Raw genomic sequence first — 25,100 nt, 5'->3', positions numbered from 1 at the left:
ACTGGGTCCCACTATAAGACCTTCCAATTGTGACATAGGGTGAAAAATACCCCCTCCCTCCCTAACCAAACTTGATCCCACTATAAGACCCTTTCCTTCCTCATCCCCACCATTACTATACTAAGAGAGTCTTATCCCCACCCATCCCCCTTCCACACCACAAAACAGCTACCCCCACTCCCTGTCATCGGAAACGCATTGCTACACTACTCATATTTATTAAAGGATTCTACTGGTCAATCAATAGCAGGTGGATTTTACGAGTATGAACTACATAGTGTTGCAAATCCTGATGTATACTTAGTAGAAAAAGTATTACGGAAAAAGGGAAATAAAGTTTTTGTAAAATGGTTAGGATTAAATTCAAACCATAATTCGTGGATTAATAAAAATAACGTATTATAATTATTATTGTAATCAAAATATTTTTTTAAATAAAAAGTTTTATTAATTCTCATAATTTACTTGTATTACATTTTTATGAGCCCATGGTAATGTATCAGTTGAATTTGCTATTAAATATTGTAACGTTCCGTTCCCGCAGCGTTACAATAGCTGCCATCTAGCGCTTTGCTAATCTCAAGCGCTAGATAGGCGGGTCGCGTGCGAACTAGGGAGTTATCAACCGATAAGTATTGATCTAGGATCGATAACTTGTCGGCTTCCCAGTGTCGCTCGATGGGTGTAGCGGGGCAGCGGCGGGACAGGCGCAGAGCCTTACCTGCACCCGCGAACTGCCCCGACACACGTAGTTTAGATGTCAAAAATGACACATAGTGCCCAGGATTTTCCCCGCCGCCGATATTGATTCTGCGACAGAGCAGCAGCCGCCGCATAAGTGAATAAAGAGAAAACGTGCGATTAAGTGCGACGACTGCCACCCTGCCGCCAACCCATACCGGACAGCGGAGCCTACAAGCCCTTTGGGCCATTGCCAAGGGCGAGAAATAGCGAGAGACGAGAGCGAGAGCGAAGAGAGAGAGAGAGAGAGAGGAAAGAGCGAGAAAGAGACGAGAGAGATGGAGAAGAGAGCCAGCCCTTGAAAGCAGAAGTAAGGGTGATTATTCGTTTAGTGTTAAAGTCCTGTGACGTCCCGGTGTGTGCTAGGGCTTTAGGGCTCGTGGTTTTATAGGGAACCGCTGGCTCTGCTCACCTGTCACGGGTAAGCGGGCAACTTCGCGGAGTGGTCATTCCGCCGGACCTGTAACGAACGTATTATTATATAACAGCGCGAACTAGTAAAAGTGTTCGCGATTATATCGTTTCGTTGTGAGTGACCGTTGACAGGAACGTTCCCTTCAGGCAGTTCAAGGCCGCGGACTTCGTATAATTATCGGGAGGACTCGCGACCTTAGACTTCCGAGAGTAAACAATCCGGGTCGTTGTTGTGTTTGAGTACGCGGGAACGGAGTGAGTGCGAATAACCGTCGGGTGACGCGCACGCGCGGGAATAGGGACTTATCAGCGTAGCGTCGCGTCGTGGTTAGCCTAGGAATCCAGCGGTGGCGCGCGAGTACCGCGCGACTCGGTGGGGACCGCCGCGAGCGCCAACTAGTGGCTCGAGCGCGAGACTGGCTACCACGTCATCGGGGCTTCAGCCGCGTCCGCATTACTTAGGCCGCGTCCACACATTAGGGCTTTGCGTAACCCGTCAATACCGTGTAAAGAGAACCGGGTATTGTATTGAGTACCGTAGTTATAATAAAGAGAGTTTAATCGAAGTTGCAGATTTATTGTATTAGCACCCCATTCCCGATAGCCGCGTACGAGGGTTAGAACCCCCTCTGTATAACTAAATATTCGAGTATTATTAACAGTACATCGAAGGCGCCCGGGTCTTGTAGGAAGTCGCCTATTGGGACGCGAACGCGATCGGTGAGGGATCACTTCTCCCTCCCCTTCTATACTATCCCGAAGGATAGCCAGTAGCTTCACAATATCTTTTATCATCCTATGGACTTAGCGCTATTTTCTCCTCACAAATTGTAATGACATTATGTAAATTTAATCTTATTACATTTTGCTTACACATTAATGTATTGAAATTTTTTAAAGAATATATATAATCATCAAATTCTATATTTTTTACAACATAGCTTTTAATACCTTTAATACATTTTTTATCCTTATTCACACCGTTAATTCTATATGCATACATTTTTGATCGAAGTCCAACAAATTCTGACATTAAATTACCGTTATATTCATCCTTCATTAAACCAATTACTTTTTCTTTAACCAAAGGTATATTATATTTATTATTAATAGGATAATCACTTGTATCAAAATAGTCTATTTTTCTCGAATGAAATCGTAAATATTTTCACACTTAAACACATAAATTAAACTATCGGTATCAGTATACAAAAGTTTTACGTCTAATTTGAATTTTGGTAGAATTAAATCATAGTGAAAGCTATATAAACATACTTTAGATAAATCTAAAAGGCACATTCCAATAAATATTGGTTTATCAATAATAATATTTAATTTTTTCATTTGTATTGCAACTAAATCTTCGTCAAAAATTGAAATACGATAAAAATTTGGTTTTGATACTAATGATCTTACACCGTTATCTACCTCCCCAATTATTTTTTATATAAACATTACATCTCTTACGTACATTTTCTATAGTTTTACTAAAAACAGCATTATTCATTAATTTGTATAAATTTTTCTCAAAATCACTATTTCTTTCAGTTCGTAATTTAGTATTCAAATCAATATAACTTTTCAACCAAAATGATTGTTTAAATTTTAAAATTCTATATTTTTTCCACAACCACACCATGATTTAAAGCTTGTTTCAAATTTCTATAATGCATTACATAACGATGTTTATTGTTTAATGTTGCTAATAGCTTTGAAATTTTTGATTTTGGTGGTTTTTTATTTTCCGGACACATGGGTAAATCTCTTTGTAAATCGTGAACTTTTTCAGGATAAGAAAGATCAACTTCTATGATGTATCCTGTATCTGAATCATCAGCATAGTCATTTACATTGAAATTTTCACAATTCTCAACCCATTCAAAATGTCCAAAAGGTATAACCTAAGACATTGCCCAACCATATAAATTGTTTACATCAAAATACATTAAATAACGATATGACTTACTTGAATTATAATTTGATAAAAATTTATTGTTTGCCTTGGCATACCTATTAGAACATTGACTGAGACCACCTCTTATACCTCGTTCAATAAATGTTAATATATCTATATCAGTTACTAATTGCAACTTAATATCAGTATAAAATAACATTACATCCCATGTATAACTTGGTAAAATAAAATAAGGAACTGGATCAAGTCTATAATTATTTATACATGATTTTCTAAAATTCTCAAAAATATCTGCCAACATCAGAACATCTGTTTTTAGGTATAAATCAAAATATTCACCAATATTTTGAATATTAAAAGTATTCCATACTTTAAGAGCATGTGTATAATCATTCTCTGAAATTTCACATTCATTTAAATGATTCTAAAATAATTCACGAAATGGAAGTTTTGGTTCATTTAAAACATTTAAATCTTTAACATAATCATATGGAAATATACCTTTACGTGTTAATAAATTAAAAGCATTCAAACTAACATCTTGAAATTCTGATTTCAAACACGTAAAATTATTCTGATCTAGGTAATTGGCTAATTTTTCCAGACTAGAATTCAAAAAACGAAATGAATCTAAAAATATAAATTTAATATTACTATTTTTTATAAATTAAATTATAGTCATATATTTTTCCATATTTAACGGTATTACTTTTACATTGCCATTAAAACTATTTGTAATATCGTGAATTAAAAAATGAGCATCATGATTACTTAAATTATGAAATATGACTGGAATATCTAGTTTTAATTTATAGTTTATATTACATGAATTATGAGCAGCACCTCTAAATAATCCTGTGATATGATCATGATCTCGAACCTTTATATCATTTACACTAAATGGTTTTTCACAAATATGACAAAAACTTGCCTTTACAATTTTCTGAATATCTTGTTTTCACATTTCCCTTGGTTTAATATTAATTATTATCTAAAATATATATATATATATCAATATAAATAATAAATAAAAATTTGGTTTATTTGTGTACTTACTTCTGATATTTCAACAGCAATTTTTTGAAGTTCGTTGGTTAACCATTTTGCACAATCAATACTACGTTGCATTTTAAATCGTGATAAATTAGTATTATAATTACACGAAACATAATATCCAATGCTATATGGTTTATGTTGTTGAAATGCTTTAGCAGGAACAGATAATGAATCTATTTTTTCAAGTAGACATTCGAAATCTGCATATATAACAAACGGCACTTGCAATTTTTATAATAATTTTTAAATTGTAAGATATTATTATTTTTAGCAGGATGTACTACTGCACAATCATTTAGCAGAATACAATCAACACGATGTTGTATTAATTTATCCTTACTACTAAAATAATGCAAACAACTATTACAAAAATATTTAGTATGTTTATCTCTACTACATTGGTTAGATAGTAAATATGATAAATTTTTAATTAAACAATAATGGTAATTATAATCATTTAAAATATATAACAAATTAAAATGTTTAATTTGCACTTCTTTCGTAAGATGTGAGGTAAAATTTTTCTCTTCTCAGTTACAAATACATTTATTGAAATTTTATTTAATTTTTCAAATTTAGGAATATCTTTAATGGATATTGGAAATTCTAAGCCTTCAAAATTCAAATAATTTTTATAATGAGGATAAGATGATAATAAATTACAATTTTTTTTTGCTGGAAATAATCCTGTCATTATTGCCCATGCAAAACAATCTTTGCCTCCATTTTTAGCATTAATAACAGCATGTTTATTTTCAATCCATTGAGGTAATTTGATATACGATGATGCTGTCATTGGATGATATTTAATCATTTGAATAACAATATTTATTATTTTCGAAAGAGCCCAACCAGAATCTCTTTCCCGAAATTCTTCTAATTGAGTTTTTATGTTAGACATTTCAATTTCATACCAATTTATATTTTCAGATTCTCATAATATCTTATAATTTGTATTAAAATATTTTACTTCCACATTATTTTTTGATACAAATAATCCACTAAAAATCAACATCACCTTGATAAACTTAAATTTAAAAATTACTTTTTGTATAAACTGGAGAACACTATTTTCTGCATCCAACATAAAGTTTATTGGTTCAATATGTGACACATTTATTACAACACCAGTTTGAAGTCTATTTTTGAAATTTGATTGTACTTCTTGCCATATAAATCTTTTTTCATTCGTTTTATTTACTTTCTTTTCAGCACCCCCACCAATTTTCTCATTTTTTGTCGTTAAACAACTAATTTTTTTTCTTTCAATAATTCTCATTAAACCAATTATTCTATTAAGTTTTGCCTCTGCACTTATTTTTCTTCCCACACCAATTTTCATATTCAAATATGATTTTATACTTTTTATCGCTTTATTACACTTTTTAATAAAATTTATGTAATCTTCAATCGATGATGATATATTTTCCATTAAACAGTAATATTTTTCACGAATCTCTCTCTCGTAAGAAGTCAACATTTTTAAGCAATCAACCATTGTATACATGTATATGTTATTGATAATACAAAAAAAATATTCTATAAAGAGAGAGAGAGAGAGAGAGAAATTAAGTTTTCTCAACAATCAACCAACTTCGTTACCGTTGACAATAGACACTTGAATCACAGTAATATTCTTAAATATGATTTACTCTCTTTTATATACCATACTGTTACAAAATGTTAATTAAGATAATATTTTAACATGTATAGTAGAGAATTAATTTACACATTAATTGTTTTATATACTGTAACCTATCGCGGATATTCACTAAGGGAAAGGCGAGTGAACGCCAGACAGGCACAATGCACACGGACTTTATGATTTAATACTTTTAAATTTGGGCGCCAGGCCTATTTTATTATAGACCAGTCCGCGGCCTTCCCGACTTGAGCTCTCTCAGGTTTGGGCCCTGCCCAGGCATTTAACAAGTACAATTAAATTAGAGTGATTATTACTTTCAACCTTTTCTATTTATTATTCTACTCCTTTATATTCAAATATACCACCCTATACTAGTAAGAACAATTATGACCATTATGTATATTTTAACATCTTACACTTCCCATTTTATGGATCACTAGTAGATCCTTAACATTCATATAATTACTCTAGAGGTCTAATTTGCATGAGGCTAAATTATAAAACTCTATACTAAGAGCTTAAATAGACTAATTGTATGCTCAATGTCCTCCAGGACATCATAGTTAATTTAGGCTGGTGGTTTAGCCTCATCAGAGTCCTAAAAGATTCTTCGCAGTCTACTTTCCTCTTCACACTGCCCTTTTATCCTTTGGTAGGCACTGCGTAAGCCATCCCATGCCCACTCCTCTGCTGGGTATTCCTTTTTAGCAATGTTCCTTTGGTATCTTTCCTACTACTGACTGGCTTGTCAGTTATACTACTTCTTATACTGGATTATTTGCACCCAAATTCTTCTATGACCTATTGGGAAAAATCTCTGGGCTGCGTTTGCCCCAGGTACTTGTCTTGTACCTCTCTATTCTCCTGCCTGACAGGCTCCGTAGCCTATTGCTGATGGGAGAGGGTCCCACTAGGTGATTGTCTCTATATTATGCTAATTAATCTCTTATTAGCCTTCTCAATTACAATTCACCTTCACTAAATGGGTATCAGTAGCATGAATCAGTATTTTACCAGTTATATGGTTCACATGCTACTCCGCACCCCCCAATAAAATTTCTCTGCCATCAGCAACAGTCCTTACTATGCCCCGCCAAGAGAAGAGGCTTTCATATAAATTGCAGAAAGCAAATAAACCAAAGGAGCAGTCCTGGCGCCTATAGGTTAGGTTATAAATACACGTGTTATCGCTTACCTTGGCTTTTCTCCTTTTTCCTTTATTTCTTTCTGTCCTTTATCTCTTATTTCTTTCTGTCCTTTATCCTTTATTTTACCCTTGCCTGGACCTACACTTGTCTAGGGTTTTCCAAAGAGTGCCACGAGGCAACGGGGTTCACCTCGCTCGAGTCCTAGAAAGAAGCAGGGCGCAGGCGCGCCCAGGGCCGGCGCCACTAGTTTTTCGCATCGATCCATTGATCGATTCAGGTCCGGGCCCACACCCACTTGGGCCACCGCACCACTGGCGGCGCGGAAATCAAAATCTATGTATCCGATCGAAACCGTAGTTTTGTCCGGTTACAATACACATAGAGAACAATTGAAGTATTGAAATTAGATTCCTTTTAACCAATTTAAGAATAATTGAGGTACCCTCAATTTTCTCCTCCTCTTCCTCCATCACTGGGAGAGAGAGACGTTTTTTAAGGTTACGAAAAAATATTTGTATGAGACAGGCAGGAGCTATTAAAGAGCGCTTATGTAATGAATACCTCCTCGTCTCTATCTCTCTCTCTCTCTCTCTCGACAAACACAAGTTTAAAATATTACTACTTTTTTCATGACTCACTGTCTTACCTTTTTCATGCTGATAAAGATACTCACTGTTTTGCCGACGGGGCCGGGGCCTTGTCGGCGGCGCACATCCATGCGCATCCCCCTCTTACACCCTTATACTACCCTTCTTCGGGGCGTGGGAAAAACGGGGGTTAAAAAAGCGGCGGCGGGCGGGGCCTTATTTGTTAAAAAATGGGCGGGGCCAGTAAGGGGATGGGGGACAAACCCAAAAGCGGACACGAACCATATTTGCACATGACCATGGCGCTTACTATATTTGGACATGATCATATATGGATCGAACCATATTTGGAATACCCCCCTCACCTCTCTTCACCTCCCCTCACCTGCACTTCTTCCAAGTCCTGTCCAGTACTACTACTAACATCAAAGTCGCAGGTCGTGCCAAGTTCAAAGTCGGCAATTTCGTACGAATTAGTAAATACAAGCAGATGTTCGCCAAAGGCTACACGCCAAATTGGACGACCGAAATATTCGAAGTGGCAAAAGTGCAGAGGACCAATCCCGCTACGTATCTCCTCAAGGATTTCAGGGGTACGGAGCTGTTGGGTGGACTTTACGAATACGAGCTTTCGAAAACTATCAATCCCGATGTGTATCTGGTGGAGAGAGTATTGCGCAGAAAGGGCGATAAAATATTTGTTAAATGGCTGGGATTCGACAGGACGCACAATTCCTGGATAAATAAGAACAATGTTTTATAAGAACTTTTATTAAGATGTATCATGACAAAAAATATATGTATTCTTAAAATAAATAAATAAATAAATAAATTATTCATTTAGACTATAATGTCCCCAGGGTAGAGTCGCCGCGGTGCCGGGTGTAACGAAACGCTTGTCGTCGTACGGACTGAGGGCTACCTTTCTCTGACTGATCGAGAAAACTTGGTGCAGCTTCGATCGAATCAAATTTTGATTGCGAGACTGTACGGTGAAATTATCCAAACAATCCTTGTAGTCGTCAAATGTTATATTTCTATCGATAACGTAACCTTTGATACCCTTAGATTTTTTAACAATTCTCGTGCAGTCCTGCACCTTGAAAGTATACATTTTTGCCCTCAGTCCTACGAACTCGGTCATAATACGACCATTGTTCTCATCCTTCATCAGACCAGGTATCTTTTTGTTGACGCGTGGCAAGTCATACTGATTATCGTCAGGATAATCGCTGGTGTCCAATCGCGCGAGATAGCGTTTAATGTACGAGTAAACGTCGTCGCACTCGACACTGTTTATCAGACTGTCCGTGTCGGTATACATCGCTCTACATTTACTGCCGAATGTGGGAAGCATATAGTCATAGTGAAATTCATACAAGCAAATTTTTGAAGTATCTAAAATACTCACTCCCACGTAAATGGGTTTATCAAATTTGGCGGACAATTCCGATAATTGAATCGCGACCAAATTCTCATTGAAAATCGCGAGACTATGAAAATTCGGTTTGAAAATCAGGGTTTCCGCCCCGTATCTTCCCTCCCACTTGGGTGCGAACCTCACGTCAACTCTATTCCTCATGTTCTCCATTGTTTTACCGAAAACCGCGTTGTACATCAACTTGAAGAGATTCTTCTCAAATTGGTTAGTGGACGCGGTGCGTAAACGCAGGATCAGCTCGATGTAATCGCGTAGCCAGGTGGACTGCTGAAACTTTAAACCACAATGTATACGCTTCAGTACGAGTCCATTACGCATACATTGTTGCAGAGCGTGATAATGTATTACGTAACGTGTCTTATCGTTTAAAGTAGCCAGCAGCTTCTCCTGCCTCGCGCCTGGCGGTTTCTCGCGCACCATGCAGAACGGTAGATCGGCGTGTTTGTCGTGAAGCTCGCGCGGATACTCCAAATCGACCTCCAAAATATAACCCTCGGGATGATCGGACGGTATAGCGCAGACATCGAGATTGGCAGCGTCCTTGATCCATCCGAATCCATGGGTGGGCAGCGGCTGACACATTGCCCACCCATACAGATTGTTTACGTCGTAATACATGAGATATTTCGACGGTTCCGCCGGATCGTAGTCCCGCATGTACCGATTGTTGGCCCTCTCGTAGCGATGGGAGCACTGACTAAAACCACCGCGTATACCGCGCTCTACGAACAGCAACATATCCACGTCCGTGAAAAGCTCCAGCCTGATTCCCGTATGCTTCAACATCGCGTCCCAGGTGAAGCCCGGAAGCGTAATAATGGGCTGGGTCCAAATTATAATTTTGCATGCAACTATCGCGAAAACTTTCGAAAACGTCGGTCAACAATAGGACATCGGTTTTCAAGTACAGGTCACTGTACTCCCCAAGTGTGCGCATCTGGAATTTGGTCCATACCTCTACGTGATGATTGTATGTTTCCTCGCTGATATCGCTGTTGGTCAGTCTGTTGCGAAACGACTGGCGTGGAGGTAAAGCCGTCTCTTCCAATCGAGCCGGACTATCTACGTAGTCGTAAGGAAAAATACCTTTCCTCGTAAGCAAGTTAAACTGCTCGACGCTCAAGTCCGAAAATTGTGACCTCAAATTTGTCAGCTGAGATTCCGCCAAGTACGAGCTCAATTTGTTCTAACTGGAGGCCATAAATTTGAACGAATCGATCAATGTTAGCCGTATATTTTATTTTCGCAAATATTTGGTGAATGAAATGTATTTTTCCTTATGTACAGGCAGCAGATATACCGAACCTTCGTACAAATTAGCGATCGTCTCGAGAATAAAATGTGAATCATTGCCGGAAAAATTGTGGAAAATCACTAGAATGACATGCGAATCTTTAAAATTTAAATTACAATTATTATTAGCCGGTCCTCTGTATCTGTCGGTCAGATGATCCTGATCGCGAATTCGAAGTTGATTTCGAAGAAACGGCTTTTTGCATATATGACAATTGGGGTGATTATAGTGACGCGATCGTTCCATAAGACTAAGATTACGCATGGGCACGACAGTCCCCAGTTTCTCGCTCGCGATGCGCGCAATGACCTCGAGCTCGCGTACGAACCATTCGATGCTGTCGGCACCCCGATCAGCATCGTATCTCGAGAGTGACGCATCGCGAGCACTTTTCAAATAATAACCAACACTTATAGGTTCATGTTTCTGATAAATATCACTACTGTTCGATTGTTCAACTTTTAATAAAATCCACTCGAGATCCGCGTATACGACGAATGGCACTCGTTCCCCATTTTTGATGTTCTTGAAGGAAACCCAGCGATCCTCGGACTCTCTCGGTAGCATCAATCAGAGATTATCGTTGAGCCGCGCGCAATCCTGCTCATGCGACTCCAGCTTCTCCACTGTGCAAAAGTAGTGGAGACATCTAAAAATAAATCATATGCAGTTATATTTGTATCATTATTATTAATACAAACCGATCGCATATATAATGTTCAATTTTGCTCTTGGTGAATTGACTTCGCTCCAATCTCGACAGATTCCTTATGCACATGAAATGTGCAGCTCTCTGTTCATCGTTGACGAGAAGAAGATTAGCATGTCTCGATCTCTTCTTCTTCGTCACCTGAAGAGGTACAATTCTGCTTTTTGCGTCGATATTTTGCTCTTCATTCTCCAAGGTCAAGATGTTGACCGACACGTCATTATCCGTTTCGAATTTCGGGATCTGTTTTAGCGTAGTCGGAAAGGTTATGCTACCGACGTCTAAAACCGTCCGAAAATGTGGATAAGAGGACGTACAATTTGGATGAGCCATAGGTTTTGCCGGAGAGAGTGCCGCCGTCACGGACCACGCGAAACATGCATTATCACTGGTTTCCAAATTTATCAGAGATTTCCTACTTGCGATAGCAGGTGGCAGAGTAATTGTACAACCCGCGTGCAACGGGTTAAAACGATTAATGTTAACCAGTAAATAATGGATTTTTTGTAAAGCCCATCCACTATCTCTCTCTTGAAATTCACTTAATTTTTTCATAACAACGTCTAAAATATTTTTCCTATACCAATCACTAAAATTATCAGTTTTATACAATATTGCGTTAGTCGTACTAATGTTTTTTTCATCACTATTGTCCTTGGAGACGAATTGTCCGTTAAATACACAATTAACCTTAACACTATTTGCACTAACAAATACCTTATCTGTATGCACACGCACTAATACTTCCGCGTCTACTAAAAAATCCTTTGGCTCTATATAATTACTATTAACTACCATACACTGCATATTCGACTTCGAAATGCCGAATCAAGCTCCTCCCAGATAAGTCCTTGTACGTCATTGCTACAACCAGCACCTGATTTAATATAATTTAATTCTCTCTGCGCTCGTAGCAATAGACACTTTATACACGCGATTTCGGCGAAATTCTTTTGACGCGTTCCAACGGGCAAAGCTCGATCAGCGTTGCTCAATCGTCGAATATGCTCGCGACATTCTCGTACCCATGCATCGTATTCGTTCGCGCTATTAATTGTAAAAAATTGTCTTCGCAATTCAGTAGACATTTTGTGTTTCTTAAAGAAAATTTTATTACTCTGTCATACGGTGAACAACAACAATAAATTAATAATTGCGAATGTGTCTCTCGCGAAGAGTAACGCTTATATATATATCGAATAGAGAATGAAAGTAGGGTTATCTACACATCCCATTGTTTCGTCCGAAATGCATACTGACATTGATATACATTGTTTTTTTTTCAGAAGTCTTTTATTCCTTTATATATTGATCATATACAGATTTTATAAAGTAGACATTTTGCAGTGAACATATACCATAATGATTCATACACTTGGGTAACGGTGGTTCGAAATTTTTACTCCATCCAAGACTAAATTTACCCCACTCACACTCCTTCGCATTGTATATATTTTCTAAGTTGCAAATTTTTCTCAACCAATCATATTTCTCCCGTCCTTTCACGAAAATCCAATCCTCCTCCTCCTTCTCGTATGACGTTACATACTTTCTTATTACATCTTTATACTTGTAATAAGGTGAATGACCGTCGGTCCAATTGAATCCATGGCGATTAAAATAAAGCCAACTTTAAAAAGAAAAAAACATTATTTTTTTTATCTTTAAAAAAAAAATACTTACTCATTCTGTTCTCTCTCGAGATCGCTCAACCAAGCTTCTTGAAATGGTGGTGAAAATACATTGTGATACACTTCATTATCACGCAACACCCCAAACTCTTTAACTATAAAACTTTTGTCGGTCAATACAAAAACTTGAAAATCAACGAATGTCGGTGACATTATCGACGTCAGTCGCTCGATGCAATACTGAACGATCTTTTTTTTTATCGCATTTAAGAAATTTCTTTTCCCCCTCCATCAGGGGAACAAATATGCTAAACGTATTAAAATTCAATGTTTTATTTTTTTTTGGAGGGGATAATTTCTAAGATTTTTTCCCATTGTAATTAAGAAAGAATGGACACCTTATCAAATGTAACTTTATATTTTAAAGAAACGATAAAGTCTTTCTCTCGACGAAGATATTTCTTCGGATGCTTCATTTCAGTTCTTTTCTTCGTCGAGAATAGCGCGAGCGCAACGATGCATAGAATAACTCACATAATGGATATAGAAGGTTTCATAGTTTATAAAAAAGAACTTAAATATAAAGATATAGCTATAATTGATTTAATAAGTAACCAAATTTCTTACGCATCTTTTCGTTTGCGTGACACTATTAACAACCTTAGTGAGAAAGACAAAAAAACTGTGTGGTTTTTGCTCAATATGGTGCATGGTATAAAATACAGTGATACGGGATTCGAGAAATACGAGCAGGAGGATGTAGAAGATTTTATTGGAGATTGCTTAACCTGCGAGAATCCCGTAGTAGCCTACAAGGGAGGGAATATTGAAAAAAATATATTGAATAGGATGAATGTGGAAAATATCAATTTAGAAGTGTATGGTTGTCCTAAGTTTAAGGATTTAATTAAATTTGTAATGAAGTTCCCCGTTACGTATACGAGATACCGAATAAAGAACATAAAAGCTACCGAACAGTGGATATTATTAATCCCTACGTTACCGACTCGTGAGATAGGCTCACGAGTGGATTATAGCTAACGTCAAGGATAGACCCCGTTGACAGGCAGAGGCCCGGATGAAAAGACCGGCGCTCCAGTAAACGATGTCTAGGTTGTCCTGAGAAGTAAGACAGGGCCATGCCAACCAACCCAGGCAACCTGAGATAAGGAGAAGCGGCCTCGGGGAGTCCTAAAACAATGACAGTGTCTATAAGTCCCCACGAGGAGGGGAAATAGAACATCGAGTCTGGCTTGAACGCTGGTTACGCGCGTCAAGCAGGCTGCGCGAATGTCGTGCGCAGACTGCCATAGCAGGCAGTCGGAACGCGACCATGGGACTGTGCTGATGTGTCCGTGCGTGCTGGTGAGCGCGTGACGCGGCACTCAGACAGCCATGGGTCGGTTCGCGTACGTGAGGCGTGTGCTATAGGCCAGCCTGCACGTACGTCACGACTGGATACCGGCCAATGCATAGTGGGTTGTGCAGGGGCGTAGTTAGCCCGTTGGAATGTGTCCCGGTGCCCTCCGTAATCCCATAGGCTTGCGCTATGGCTGGACGGGCCGTGAACATTGCCTCCGTGGTGGTCCGCTCCTGGCAAAACTTTATGCTTTGGCAATTGATACCGCATGTTCCCGCACTCCTCACCACCACCTGTGTGTGGGTGGTGAGGAAGAAATGTATGCCCCTCAGCAGGCAGGTCTGCGAGGCTCGGACTTCCGTAAGGAACCCTCCCCTCTCTCCACGACCTAGCATACTGAGCGACCCTGGCTACCGCTACCGTCCATATGCATGGCCGCAGGGCCGTATGAGATGCAAAAAGGATGGGGTCGAAGGACCCAACTGACCAACTGGCGCCCTGATACCGATAGAAAAGGACGGGCGAAGGTAATGGGAAAACCCGTAGTGTGAGTGGCCCCTCACACTGACGGAAATACCGTTACAAATGGCGACCAACGTGGTTTCTGAGTATAGATTAATTATTCGGCGAACGAATAATGCACAAGTCCGAGAAGTTACCGGAAGTGTTGGAGTTTTTCAGGGAATAGGTGGCCCACTATTTTCTGGAGGCTCGGAAACGCTGAAAAAGCATGAAAAGATCATCTGGTTGGAAAAGGGATCAAGTTCTGTTAAGAATTGATAGCCTGATCGAATTGACGTGTTGACGTAGAATTCGAGCAACCAATGCTAAGCTAACGAAAAATTGGATGAGAACCACGGGCGCAAATATAATTTAATATTATATTCGCCCGTGTTAAAATCTAACGCTACCGAAAAGGCTTCTTGATTTGGCAAGTGACAGCTGAGCGCTTGTTTGTAAACAAGTCGACCGGCTGAGCTGAGCCATGCTACCTGGCGGAGCCCGACCGGCTAACTGTCGGAGCAGTTCAATTAGCCAGCTATCGAGATGTTGCCAAACATAATTACCGAATTAAGGGCAGAATCGGAAATTTGGCAACAGATGATAGCGCCTCGCTAACGTTCCGCGAGCCGGCAAGTCGCCTCACACCTCATCCTACCCTGGATCCCGGCAGAACTATTGTTCTCTCCGTCTCTCACTCAGCCTTCCTAGCTCTCTCTCTCTCTCCGCCGTATACAATGGCATCCCCGAACGCCTCGCCCTCGGCTACGACTGTCGCCGCTCGCGACGCTCCCGCTCCTCCTGTGCCTATGGCACAGGATTCCTTCGATGAGGATGCCCTCCTGGCATCCCCATCTCCTGCGGGCCCTATTGAGGGTCCCGCATCCGATCCCGCACCTGTTCCCGTGGCGCAGGTTGACGTTCCGGCGGCAACCTGCGTTGCTGTTACCGAGGGGTTGGCGAAACACCCTGCGGAGTCTGGGCATGAGGAGCTGGGTACGCATGTACTCAGCGAATTAATGCAGCGACACTGCAGGATGCGTTCGGTAACCCCGACGCCTATGGAGGGGAGCAATCAGGGTCTTCCTAGACGTATTCTAGTGGAGTTGCTGGCTGCTCTCTTCTGAGCGGACCTAGGCCTCTACCACGAAATCGTGGCAGCGGTCGAGGTGGCCGAGGCACCTGGGTTGAGCACGCCTGTCCGCAAGCTCTCCCGAGTGAAGCGTAAGCGGGCCAGGGAGGCCCAACGGGAGACAGCGGTAGCTGTTCCGGAGACGAAGCGGCCGTCGTACACAGCGATGGCGACCGCTAAGCCTCCAAAAGGAGCAAAGCAACCGTTGCCGCCTAAGGTGACTCCGGCACCACCGGTGAAGAAGGCGAAGCCTTCCGATCCAGTGGCCACGCGCGCTACCGGCAATTTCGGCATACGTGTATGCTGGAATTGCAAGGGTAAGGGTCATCGGTTTTCCGAGTGTCCTACGCCAATTACAGAGGCTTTCTGTAAGGGGTGTGGGCGCACCGGGAAAACGTTGCGCACCTGCCCTGCCTGTGGGCCGCATTGGGAGACAATCGGTCCATACCTGGCGAAAGCGGGTACGAACGTACCACGTAAGGTGATAGCGGCAAAACGCAGATCCGAGCGTGGGAAAGTACACGCCCAACCACGGCCTTCCGAGGCGACTCCGAAGGGAGTTCCCCAGGTGGTGACCCCACCGAAGGAAACACCTTCGAAGCCGCTAAAGACGAAGGCGGCTCGTAAGGAGGTTTGTATGGAAAGGGTCTCGCAGGTAGTCGAGCCCTAGAAATACTCCTCCTGCAAATTACCGAATTGTTACCGGTACGAGAAATCGTACGATCCCGCACGCTACCGTACACCTCGGTGAATTTCCCATCAATTTCCATCCTATTTTCCTTCCTTTTCATTCCTTTCCTACCCATCCAGAAAAAAAAAGAAAACAGAAATTGATGAGCTTGAGCCAGTAAAGGCCAATGTTTTCAGGACGAGGTGAGACAGAGACCACACGTGGACCCTCTGTCGAGAAGTGATACCGGTACTGCCATCTAGCGGTAATCGACGGCAAGACGAATCAATAATTCGTCGAAGTGCTGCCGTCGGTCAGGATCGACGGTACTAGAGGTCGATGAACTCGATCCTAGTGCTGCCATCTAGCGGCCCGTAGATGAAGCAGGGCTATCGAAAATTTGATTCACTGATCTGACGAATATGCAGGCTCCATATGCTGCTTCGGACGCGTCACAGAATCCATGCAGATCAATTACGTGAGCGTTTGCGCATACTACCTTTCGGTTGATGTTGATTGTGTTAATATCCTTTAACTGGGCTGCATATTCTACCCAGGCTGTGTGAATGTTGTTTGGCAATGATTCGTCCCAACCTGCCCGCAATCTCCACAGGTCTTGTAACATCAATTTCGCTTTGATGCAGACAGGCCCCATCAGTCCCAGCGGATCGAACATTTGTGCCAATGTGGACAAGATAAGACGTTTTGTAATCTTGATGTTGGGTTCTGGTGTGGCTGTTTTGTAACTAAAGGTGTCATTAGAATGACTCCAAAAGAGCCCCAATGTTTTTACTTGTTCTCCTACTGGTCGATCTGGATCATCTTCCACGTTTCTAGTAATATCTGATACATTGGACGACCATTTGTGCAATGGAAATTGACCCTGCAATAAAATTTGAGTGATTTTTACCTTCATGCATTCAATGGTGGTTACGTCATCGCCTCCTGTAAGTAGGTCGTCGACATAAAAATCTTCCTGTATGACTTTGCTAATTGATGGTTCCTGAGTGCTACACTCTTGAGCTAGTTGTTGCAAACATCTCGTGGCTAAGAATGGGGCTGTGGCAGTACCGTATGTGACGGTATTGAGCTTGTATTCACGAATCGTTCCGTCCTTGTCATCCAGCCACAAAATGCGCTGAAGATCTCGGTGCTCCTCTGCTACATTTATTTGACGGTACATCTTCTGTATGTCCGCTGTTAAAGCATATTGGTGTTGCCGAAATCTAAGAATGATCGAAAATAGATCCTGCTGTATCGTGGGACCTACCCTAAGTATGTCATTTAAGGATTTGCCAGATGTAGATTTACACGATGCATCAAAGACTACTCGCACCTTTGTTGAGCTACTAGATTGATTTGTCACGGCGTGATGTGGTAGATAATATATCGGAGTCTTCAAATGTTCGGCTGGATTTGGTATCTCCGTCATGTGTCCAAGTCTTGAATACTCTTGCATGAATTGGTTGTAACTATTCCTTAGGTCCGAATGCTTTTCCAGTCGTCGCAATGTTGACCGAAGTCGCCTCTCCGCTATTTCCCTAGAATCTCCTAATTCGCTTACATTGTCCTTAAATGATAATTTTACAATAAATCGCCCGTGGGGGTCTCGTCTATAATTATTTACAAAATCCATTTCGCATTGCTGCTCGTCGTTTGACAGCTTCTTCCTTTCAGGAAGGTGTTCCAATTGCCAGAACCTTTCTAACTGATCATGGATAGTTTCATTTGTAATTGTGCAGGCCATTACCGTACCTTTATCTATCTCGTGCTGATTATTTGTTGTGCTAAATGCTCCCGCGATTATCCACCCCAACTTAGTATTTTGTAAAATGGGTGATCTGCGCGAAGCGATCCGTTGACCCACGCATAATAAAGAGTAAAATATCCCCGCACCTAGCAACAAATCGATTGTTCCTGGCACGTGGAACGATGGATCCGCCAGATTCAAGTCTTGTGGTATTTCTAATAAATGTAGCTTAGCCTTAGAAGACGGTAGTTGCTCCGTAATTTGATCCATCACTAAGAATGGTAATTTAACCGAAAACGCATTGACCCGTGACCTTATCGTGGCTGTCACCGATTCACTTACATGTGACCGTGCTAGAGATATTCCAGCTATGAAAATATCTCGCTTTTGTCTGACTAATCCTAGTTGCTGGCATAATTTCTTTGTGATCAAATTTGATTGCGAACCTGAATCTAGCAGCGCTCTGCACACCCGCAAATTTCCATTTTTATCCACAATTTTTACTAAAGCAGTACCTAGCACAACCTGAACTTGACCTTCCCCTTGGCAGTTTGATAAAGCTACAGGGCTTTCTACTTCGACCGTTGCCATTGTAGGTTCATTTGCATGTGAAGGTTCCGTTCTGGGAGTAAATTCTTTGATATGTAATAAGGTGTTATGCTTCTTATCACAGATACAACTGGTCGAAGTACATTTTTCGGTTGTGTGATTCGGTCGGAGGCAATTAAAACATAATTTAAGTTGTTTTACTAAAACCCATTTTTCCTGGGTAGTTAGTTTCTTGAAGTTATCACAACTATACATCGCATGGTTCCCTTGACAATGATGACATTTTTTCGAGCTGCTAATACCCACGTTTCCTACAGTTCTTTCAGTCCGCTTGGTGCTGGAGGCAGTGTTGTTGGTAGTCGTTGTCCTTGTTGATTGGATAGTTTCCAACATGAAGCAGCGTTGCGTTAATAACTCCATCAACTGCTTTAGAACTGGAGCTTCTTGATTGGTGATACTGGACTCCCACTTCCGTCTTGTGGATACATCTAATTTAGTTGTAATCATGTGGATTATCAGACTGTCCCAATGTTGTGTTGGTTGTCCTAGCGTATTAAGAGATCGTAAATGTTTATTTACTTCATCCAATAACTTTCTTAGCTGAACGGCAGATTCCTTTGAAATAGCCGTTAAGGTAAACAAGGCTTGAATATGATGATGAATTAACAAACGTTTATTCTCATATCTGGATTTTAACAAATCCCAAGCGATTTCATAATTTTCTGCCGACATTTCTAACGAATGTATGATTTGCCCAGCTGCTTCACGCAACGAGGATTTTAAATAGTAAAATTTTTGAATGTTGTTGAGCGCTATATTTTCGTTTATGAGCGCTTGAAACGTGTCTCGAAAAGGTAGCCATTGTGCATAGCTCCCATCAAACATAGGCAAATTAAGCGTTGGTAATCTAATGTTTGAAATCATCGTATTACCGTTTTCTTCGCAAGTGTGCGGAGGTGACGGCATTCGACTCGTGTTATCCCTATTTCCAACGGTAGTATTTAGCAGTCGCTTACCTGTCGAAATTGTTTTAAAATACATCGTTTCAAAGGCTTCTCTTTCTTCGACCTGTTCACCTTGTCCTTCACTGGCTTCAATTTTAGATTGCGTTATGTTAAAGAGGTCCCAAATATCGGTTACCTTTTGGAGTCTGGCCTCTATCTCTTCTTGTTGCTCGTTTGGGGAACTAATATTGCTGAATGCCTTTAATGCTCTAGTCAATTGTCCTTTAATGGTTGCTCTATCACGCTTTAACAGCGTTGTGTTGCTTGAAGACGCCATTGTAGTTGACTCTTGCCGTTTGGGAGGTGTTTTATTCATCTTTACGTTATCTCGAAAGGAATTCTTGCTTTGCGTTTGATTTGTTAAATCCGGCTCGAAGGACCATGTACGAAATTCTCAAATTGGTCGACTTTCAAGGTATAAAAATGAATCAAGTACTACACTCTCCTATGATCACTACTTTATTGTTTCACCTTACATGGGGTACTGACTCGTCTCGTAGGATTTGTACATTACTTAGTAAACTAGATGGCGCCAATTGCCTTTACGCGGCAATATTTGACTTAACACAATGAATATGTTGTGTACCTCTTCCTTGATATTCACGTCGTATAAAGTAGTGAGTTATTTCTCCAATTGGATTATCTGGTGACGTGATAAATTTAATCATGGCATCAAATTTATTTTTTATAAATCTCGAAACTGATATAGGATCAGAAGCAATTAGCTCATTTGCCGACATTTTTTCTGCCGTAGGATTATTTACATGACGAAGATATTCTATCATATCCGTCCATAGCCATTCACTAGGGCTGAGAGTGAGAAACCAAGTTGCAGGTCCGTAATAAAATATCATACATCTTAACATATTTCTAGGAATACTCCAATATTGCGCAGTGTTTCGTAAACTAGCAAATATAGTATTTAAATTTGTTTCAAGCTGCTCTTTATTCAATTTTTCTAAATAAGTAGCAGCTGTATATTTTTCACGGGGATTAGTAACATTCATTTTATGAAAAATACCAGCATTTAATTGTCTCATATTGTTATCATGCAATAAGTAAAATATATATTGTATATTTAATCTAAATTGTGGATGTTTGGACATCAATCTCGATTTTATAAATTCAAAATTAGTTAGTCGAACAGATCGATCTTCATGTTGACCATTTATGCCATATGGATAAAGATCGGGGAAGCATTTCACATCCAAATCATGACTTCGATTATCTAGTGGACAATCTTGTACTTTCAACATTTGGTACAAAGAAGTAGATGTTTCATTATTTCTCTTTTCGTACATAGGATAAATTATGAATTGTTCGTAATACGAATCAGACTACAACATTTGTGTTAACAAAGCCGAATTCTGGTTTTTATTATTTTCATTATTTTTATCTGGAAATTCATCTGGATCATCTAGATTATCTGGATTATCTAAATTTTTATAATACTTTAAATCATCAGACGAAAATTTGTCTGGATCATCTGGATCATCAGGATCAGCACAATTATCGCTTTTAAATTGAAATTCGGTATCCTATAAATCAGGAGTTGATAGCAATTTTTGAGGAGATTCTGGAATAATTATTTCTTTATATATTGGATTATTTTCTTTTAACCATAATAGACCATTCCATACCTTTTTTAAATCAACCAAATTTTCGCATACTACTTTTGATTTTGTTGGAATTCCCCGTACCATAATATATAATTCGTGGTTTAAATTAATTGGATTTTTTGACGGACAAATTTTCTTTAAAGTTTCGTCAATAGGCAGAGGTAAGTGAAACGTTCTACCTTTAACTTTTGGCACCATATGCTTAAATGGTAGCTTTTTATTCGCTACTGTTCCCATTTTTATGACTGTCTGAAATGCCTTTGCTCTTTGAATAAGTAATCGTTCATAATTATTTAAAAATTCTATTTTCTCAGGTACTTGGTGTACTTCCAATTTGTTTAAGATACAAGTAGGGGGCATCATATTTTGTTTAAATTTTGTACTACAATATGTACAAATAAAACAATTTTCATTTCTTTTATATTTTATGTGATCCAAAAAATTACTCCAAATTTTAGCGGAGTGATTTTTTATCAATAATTGAATCATTTTTCCCTGTTTCTCAAAACAAAGTTTTTCACAAGAAATACAGGGTAATTTGGTGGGTAGGAGAATGACCTAAAGATAAAATGTCCTAACGATAAAATGACCTAAAAACGCTAACTTCACATTGGTTAAAAGCCGGTATTGCAGATTACCGACCGAATCGTCCGAATTTCCTAAATTTGAGTAGCTGGCAACGCTGGACTGTCAAACGTCAGTAAATAGAGTCAGAGGTTATGCACAGTAGAGACAAATTCAGGATCTGTCAGATAAGTATTTTAAATGAATAAATGAAAATGAATGAATTACTTTGTAGGTATTTCTTACATTTTACAGAAGAGCTACGAGAGGAAACATTTAAAATATTATGATGTCATGGAAGATCAGGAGGTATTCAAAGAATTTGCTAAGCAACATATTTTGAAATATTTAAGAGCCGAACCACAATAGGATTATTTGTTATCCACACTGGACAGTCTTTGGATAAACGAGAGAGAGAAGGTTATGCTGCTCGAATAATGTTAGGATATTAATACTGTGTCTGGATTGCATATTGTTGCCAAACAGTTTTTGCTTTAGCAGCCTTCGTGTTGAATAATGCCTATAAAGAAGGCATGTTTTCAAGAGGTCTAGTATATAGGGGAGATCGTTTTTCTCGTGTAATTTTGGTAGTGAGTATAAACTTAAAACTTTTGAATCTGGAACAAGCTTATGCAGGATTAACGCAAATTACTTGTATAGTTATTTGAGCAAATAAATTCTTTTTAGAAGCTCTATCAAACATATACCTTTTGCTTGGATATAATGTTATATGTTTTTTGTAGATTTGTTGAGAAGAAAAGATGTGAGATTACCTTTCGAACAGTCTTTGGAAACTGCAGAAGCTACCTGACAAATATGGTTGCAATCTCACTGAGGTAAAAGAATGAGATATCTTGGTGAATTTTGTAAAATACAATTCTATAGAAATGTCTCAGTTACTTTTGATAAGAAGAAAGACCAATTAATTTTATTGAAACAATCTGTGTGTGTGCTATAAAATTTATTACTTTTCTTAGATACAATGATAAAATAAATTTCTGATTGCCTGGCCTCTATTGTGGTGAACCTGATTCAGAAATGACTACTACTAGACTCGAGGAATCGAATATATACCTTACTAGAAGAAATTGGAATATTAATGTAAAACATTGCATGCTGTACATTTCTCTCAAATAGCAACTATTCATTCTATCATGATAAATACTTCATAATTTTAACTGAACTTTGTTAAATGACTGTTTCAATTTTTCATATTATTCTTTATATTTCACAATTTACCTGAATGGAAGAAAAATATGATTAGAGGAATTCTAAACTACTAATAGAAGCATTATAAATTTCCATTGCTATTATTACACGAATTTCCTGAAATAGCTGCCTATAATTGGGGATATACAGAGTGTCCACATTTTAAATGTTGAAAAATCAGGAATTTTTGGTTCGAAAGTAATGACTTAAAAAGACTCTCGATTAAAAAATACATTTTGTGCATTAAGTATATATCCAAGAACGGCATTCATAATCAGATGCTATAAGAACCTTTGTGTCTTTTACCTTCATATATATCTGACCATAAATTTCCCACACCGCAATTATAAATATTGGAACATCCGTTTTTTAAATTTAATCTGCTAACACTCTTCTAAGTTCCACTTAATGCACAAAATGTATTTTTTAATCGAGAGTCTTTTTAAGTCATTACTTTCGAACCAAAAATTCCTGATTTTTCAACATTTAAAATGTGGACACTCTGTATATCCCCAATTATAGGCAGCTATTTCAGGAAATTCGTGTAATAATAGCAATGGAAATTTATAATGCTTCTATTAGTAGTTTAGAATTCCTCTAATCATATTTTTCTTCCATCAGGTAAATTGTGAAATATAAAGAATAATATGAAAAATTGAAACAGTCATTTAACAAAGTTCAGTTAAAATTATGAAGTATTTATCATGATAGAATGAATAGTTCCTATTTGAGAGAAATGTACAGCATGCAATGTTTTACATTAATATTCCAATTTCTTCTAGTAAGGTATATATTCGATTCCTCGAGTCTAGTAGTAGTCATTTCTGAATCAGGTTCACCACAATAGAGGCCAGGCAATCAGAAATTTATTTCATCATTGTAACTAAGAAAAGTAATAAATTTTATAGCACACACACAGATTGTTTCAATAAAATTAATTGGTCTTTCTTCTTATCAAAAGTAACTGAGACATTTCTATAGAATTGTATTTTACAAAATTCACCAAGATATCTCATTCTTTTACCTCAGTGAGATTGCAACCATATTTGTCAGGTAGCTTCTGCAGTTTCCAAAGACTGTTCGAAAGGTAATCTCACATCTTTTCTTCTCAACAAATCTACAAAAAACATATAACATTATATCCAAGCAAAAGGTATATGTTTGATAGAGCTTCTAAAAAGAATTTATTTGCTCAAATAACTATACAAGTAATTTGCGTTAATCCTGCATAAGCTTGTTCCAGATTCAAAAGTTTTAAGTTTATACTCACTACCAAAATTACACGAGAAAAACGATCTCCCCTATATACTAGACCTCTTGAAAACATGCCTTCTTTATAGGCATTATTCAACACGAAGGCTGCTAAAGCAAAAACTGTTTGGCAACAATATGCAATCCAGACACAGTATTAATATCCTAACATTATTCGAGCAGCATAACCTTCTCTCTCTCGTTTATCCAAAGACTGTCCAGTGTGGATAACAAATAATCCTATTGTGGTTCGGCTCTTAAATATTTCAAAATATGTTGCTTAGCAAATTCTTTGAATACCTCCTGATCTTCCATGACATCATAATATTTTAAATGTTTCCTCTCGTAGCTCTTCTGTAAAATGTAAGAAATACCTATAAAGTAATTCATTCATTTTCATTTATTCATTTAAAATACTTATCTGACAGATCCTGAATTTGTCTCTACTGTGCATAACCTCTGACTCTATTTACTGACGTTTGACAGTCCAGCGTTGCCAGCTACTCAAATTTAGGAAATTCGGACGATTCGGTCGGTAATCTGCAATACCGGCTTTTAACCAATGTGAAGTTAGCGTTTTTAGGTCATTTTATCGTTAGGACATTTTATCTTTAGGTCATTCTCCTACCCACCCATTCAAACATATTTCAGGATTACCTTGTTTATAAATATCAAGTGCATTTTGTTGAGCTTCTTTCGCTATTTCACTAAGTTGAACGACATCATTTTTTTCGAAAGCATCATCTATTCGACGTATATTTTTATCCACATTCATTAAATCGTAAATCAATCGTTTTATATATCTTATTTCAATGAAATGTGATGATAATTTTTCAATTATAAGAAATTTAGATTTACAATTATTATAATCTATATAACAAATGTGTGGATGACGCAATTTTCCACCTTG

The 25,100-nt window shown here is 38.6% G+C and overlaps 2 protein-coding genes across 2 annotated transcripts; both read right to left on the bottom strand.

Annotated features, from left to right (window-relative positions):
• Window positions 1-1,951: 1,951 nt before the first annotated feature.
• On the bottom strand, window positions 1,952-5,027 carry LOC136774989 (uncharacterized). Its single transcript, XM_066729465.1, has 11 exons — window positions 4,790-5,027; window positions 4,621-4,738; window positions 4,344-4,486; window positions 4,127-4,299; window positions 3,772-4,001; window positions 3,509-3,675; window positions 3,156-3,466; window positions 2,827-3,056; window positions 2,623-2,732; window positions 2,366-2,579; window positions 1,952-2,300 (listed from the first exon to the last, which is right to left on the bottom strand). The coding sequence occupies exons 1-11, from the start codon at window positions 5,025-5,027 to the stop codon at window positions 1,952-1,954; spliced, it is 2,283 nt and encodes a 760-aa protein (XP_066585562.1).
• Window positions 5,028-16,608: 11,581 nt separating this feature from the next.
• LOC136774988 (uncharacterized) lies at window positions 16,609-19,863 on the bottom strand. The gene has a single exon (XM_066729464.1). The coding sequence runs from the start codon at window positions 19,861-19,863 to the stop codon at window positions 16,609-16,611; it is 3,255 nt and encodes a 1,084-aa protein (XP_066585561.1).
• Window positions 19,864-25,100: the final 5,237 nt, after the last annotated feature.

The sequence above is a fragment of the Prorops nasuta genome, unplaced genomic scaffold (assembly GCF_024137725.1).
Source record: "Prorops nasuta isolate Cenicafe-Biocafe unplaced genomic scaffold, Cenicafe_Pnas_1.2 PNAS00007, whole genome shotgun sequence".
Taxonomy (NCBI): Eukaryota; Metazoa; Arthropoda; class Insecta; order Hymenoptera; family Bethylidae; genus Prorops; species Prorops nasuta.
The sequence above is the reverse complement of the archived record's forward strand: the minus strand, read 5'-3'. Positions and strand labels throughout refer to the sequence as shown.

Bases quoted from the DNA above. Each gene is read 5' to 3' on its own strand.
- LOC136774989 (XM_066729465.1), bottom strand. From the start codon at position 5,027: ATGTCTAACATAAAAACTCAATTAGAAGAATTTCGGGAAAGAGATTCT. The intron at 3,057-3,155 runs GCAAACAATAAA...GCAATGTCTTAG, and splicing joins GTTCTAATAGGTATGCCAAG to GTTATACCTTTTGGACATTT. The intron at 2,733-2,826 runs GCATTATAGAAA...TTGGTTGAAAAG, and splicing joins AATAAACATCGTTATGTAAT to TTATATTGATTTGAATACTA.
- LOC136774988 (XM_066729464.1), bottom strand. From the start codon at position 19,863: ATGAATAAAACACCTCCCAAACGGCAAGAGTCAACTACAATGGCGTCT.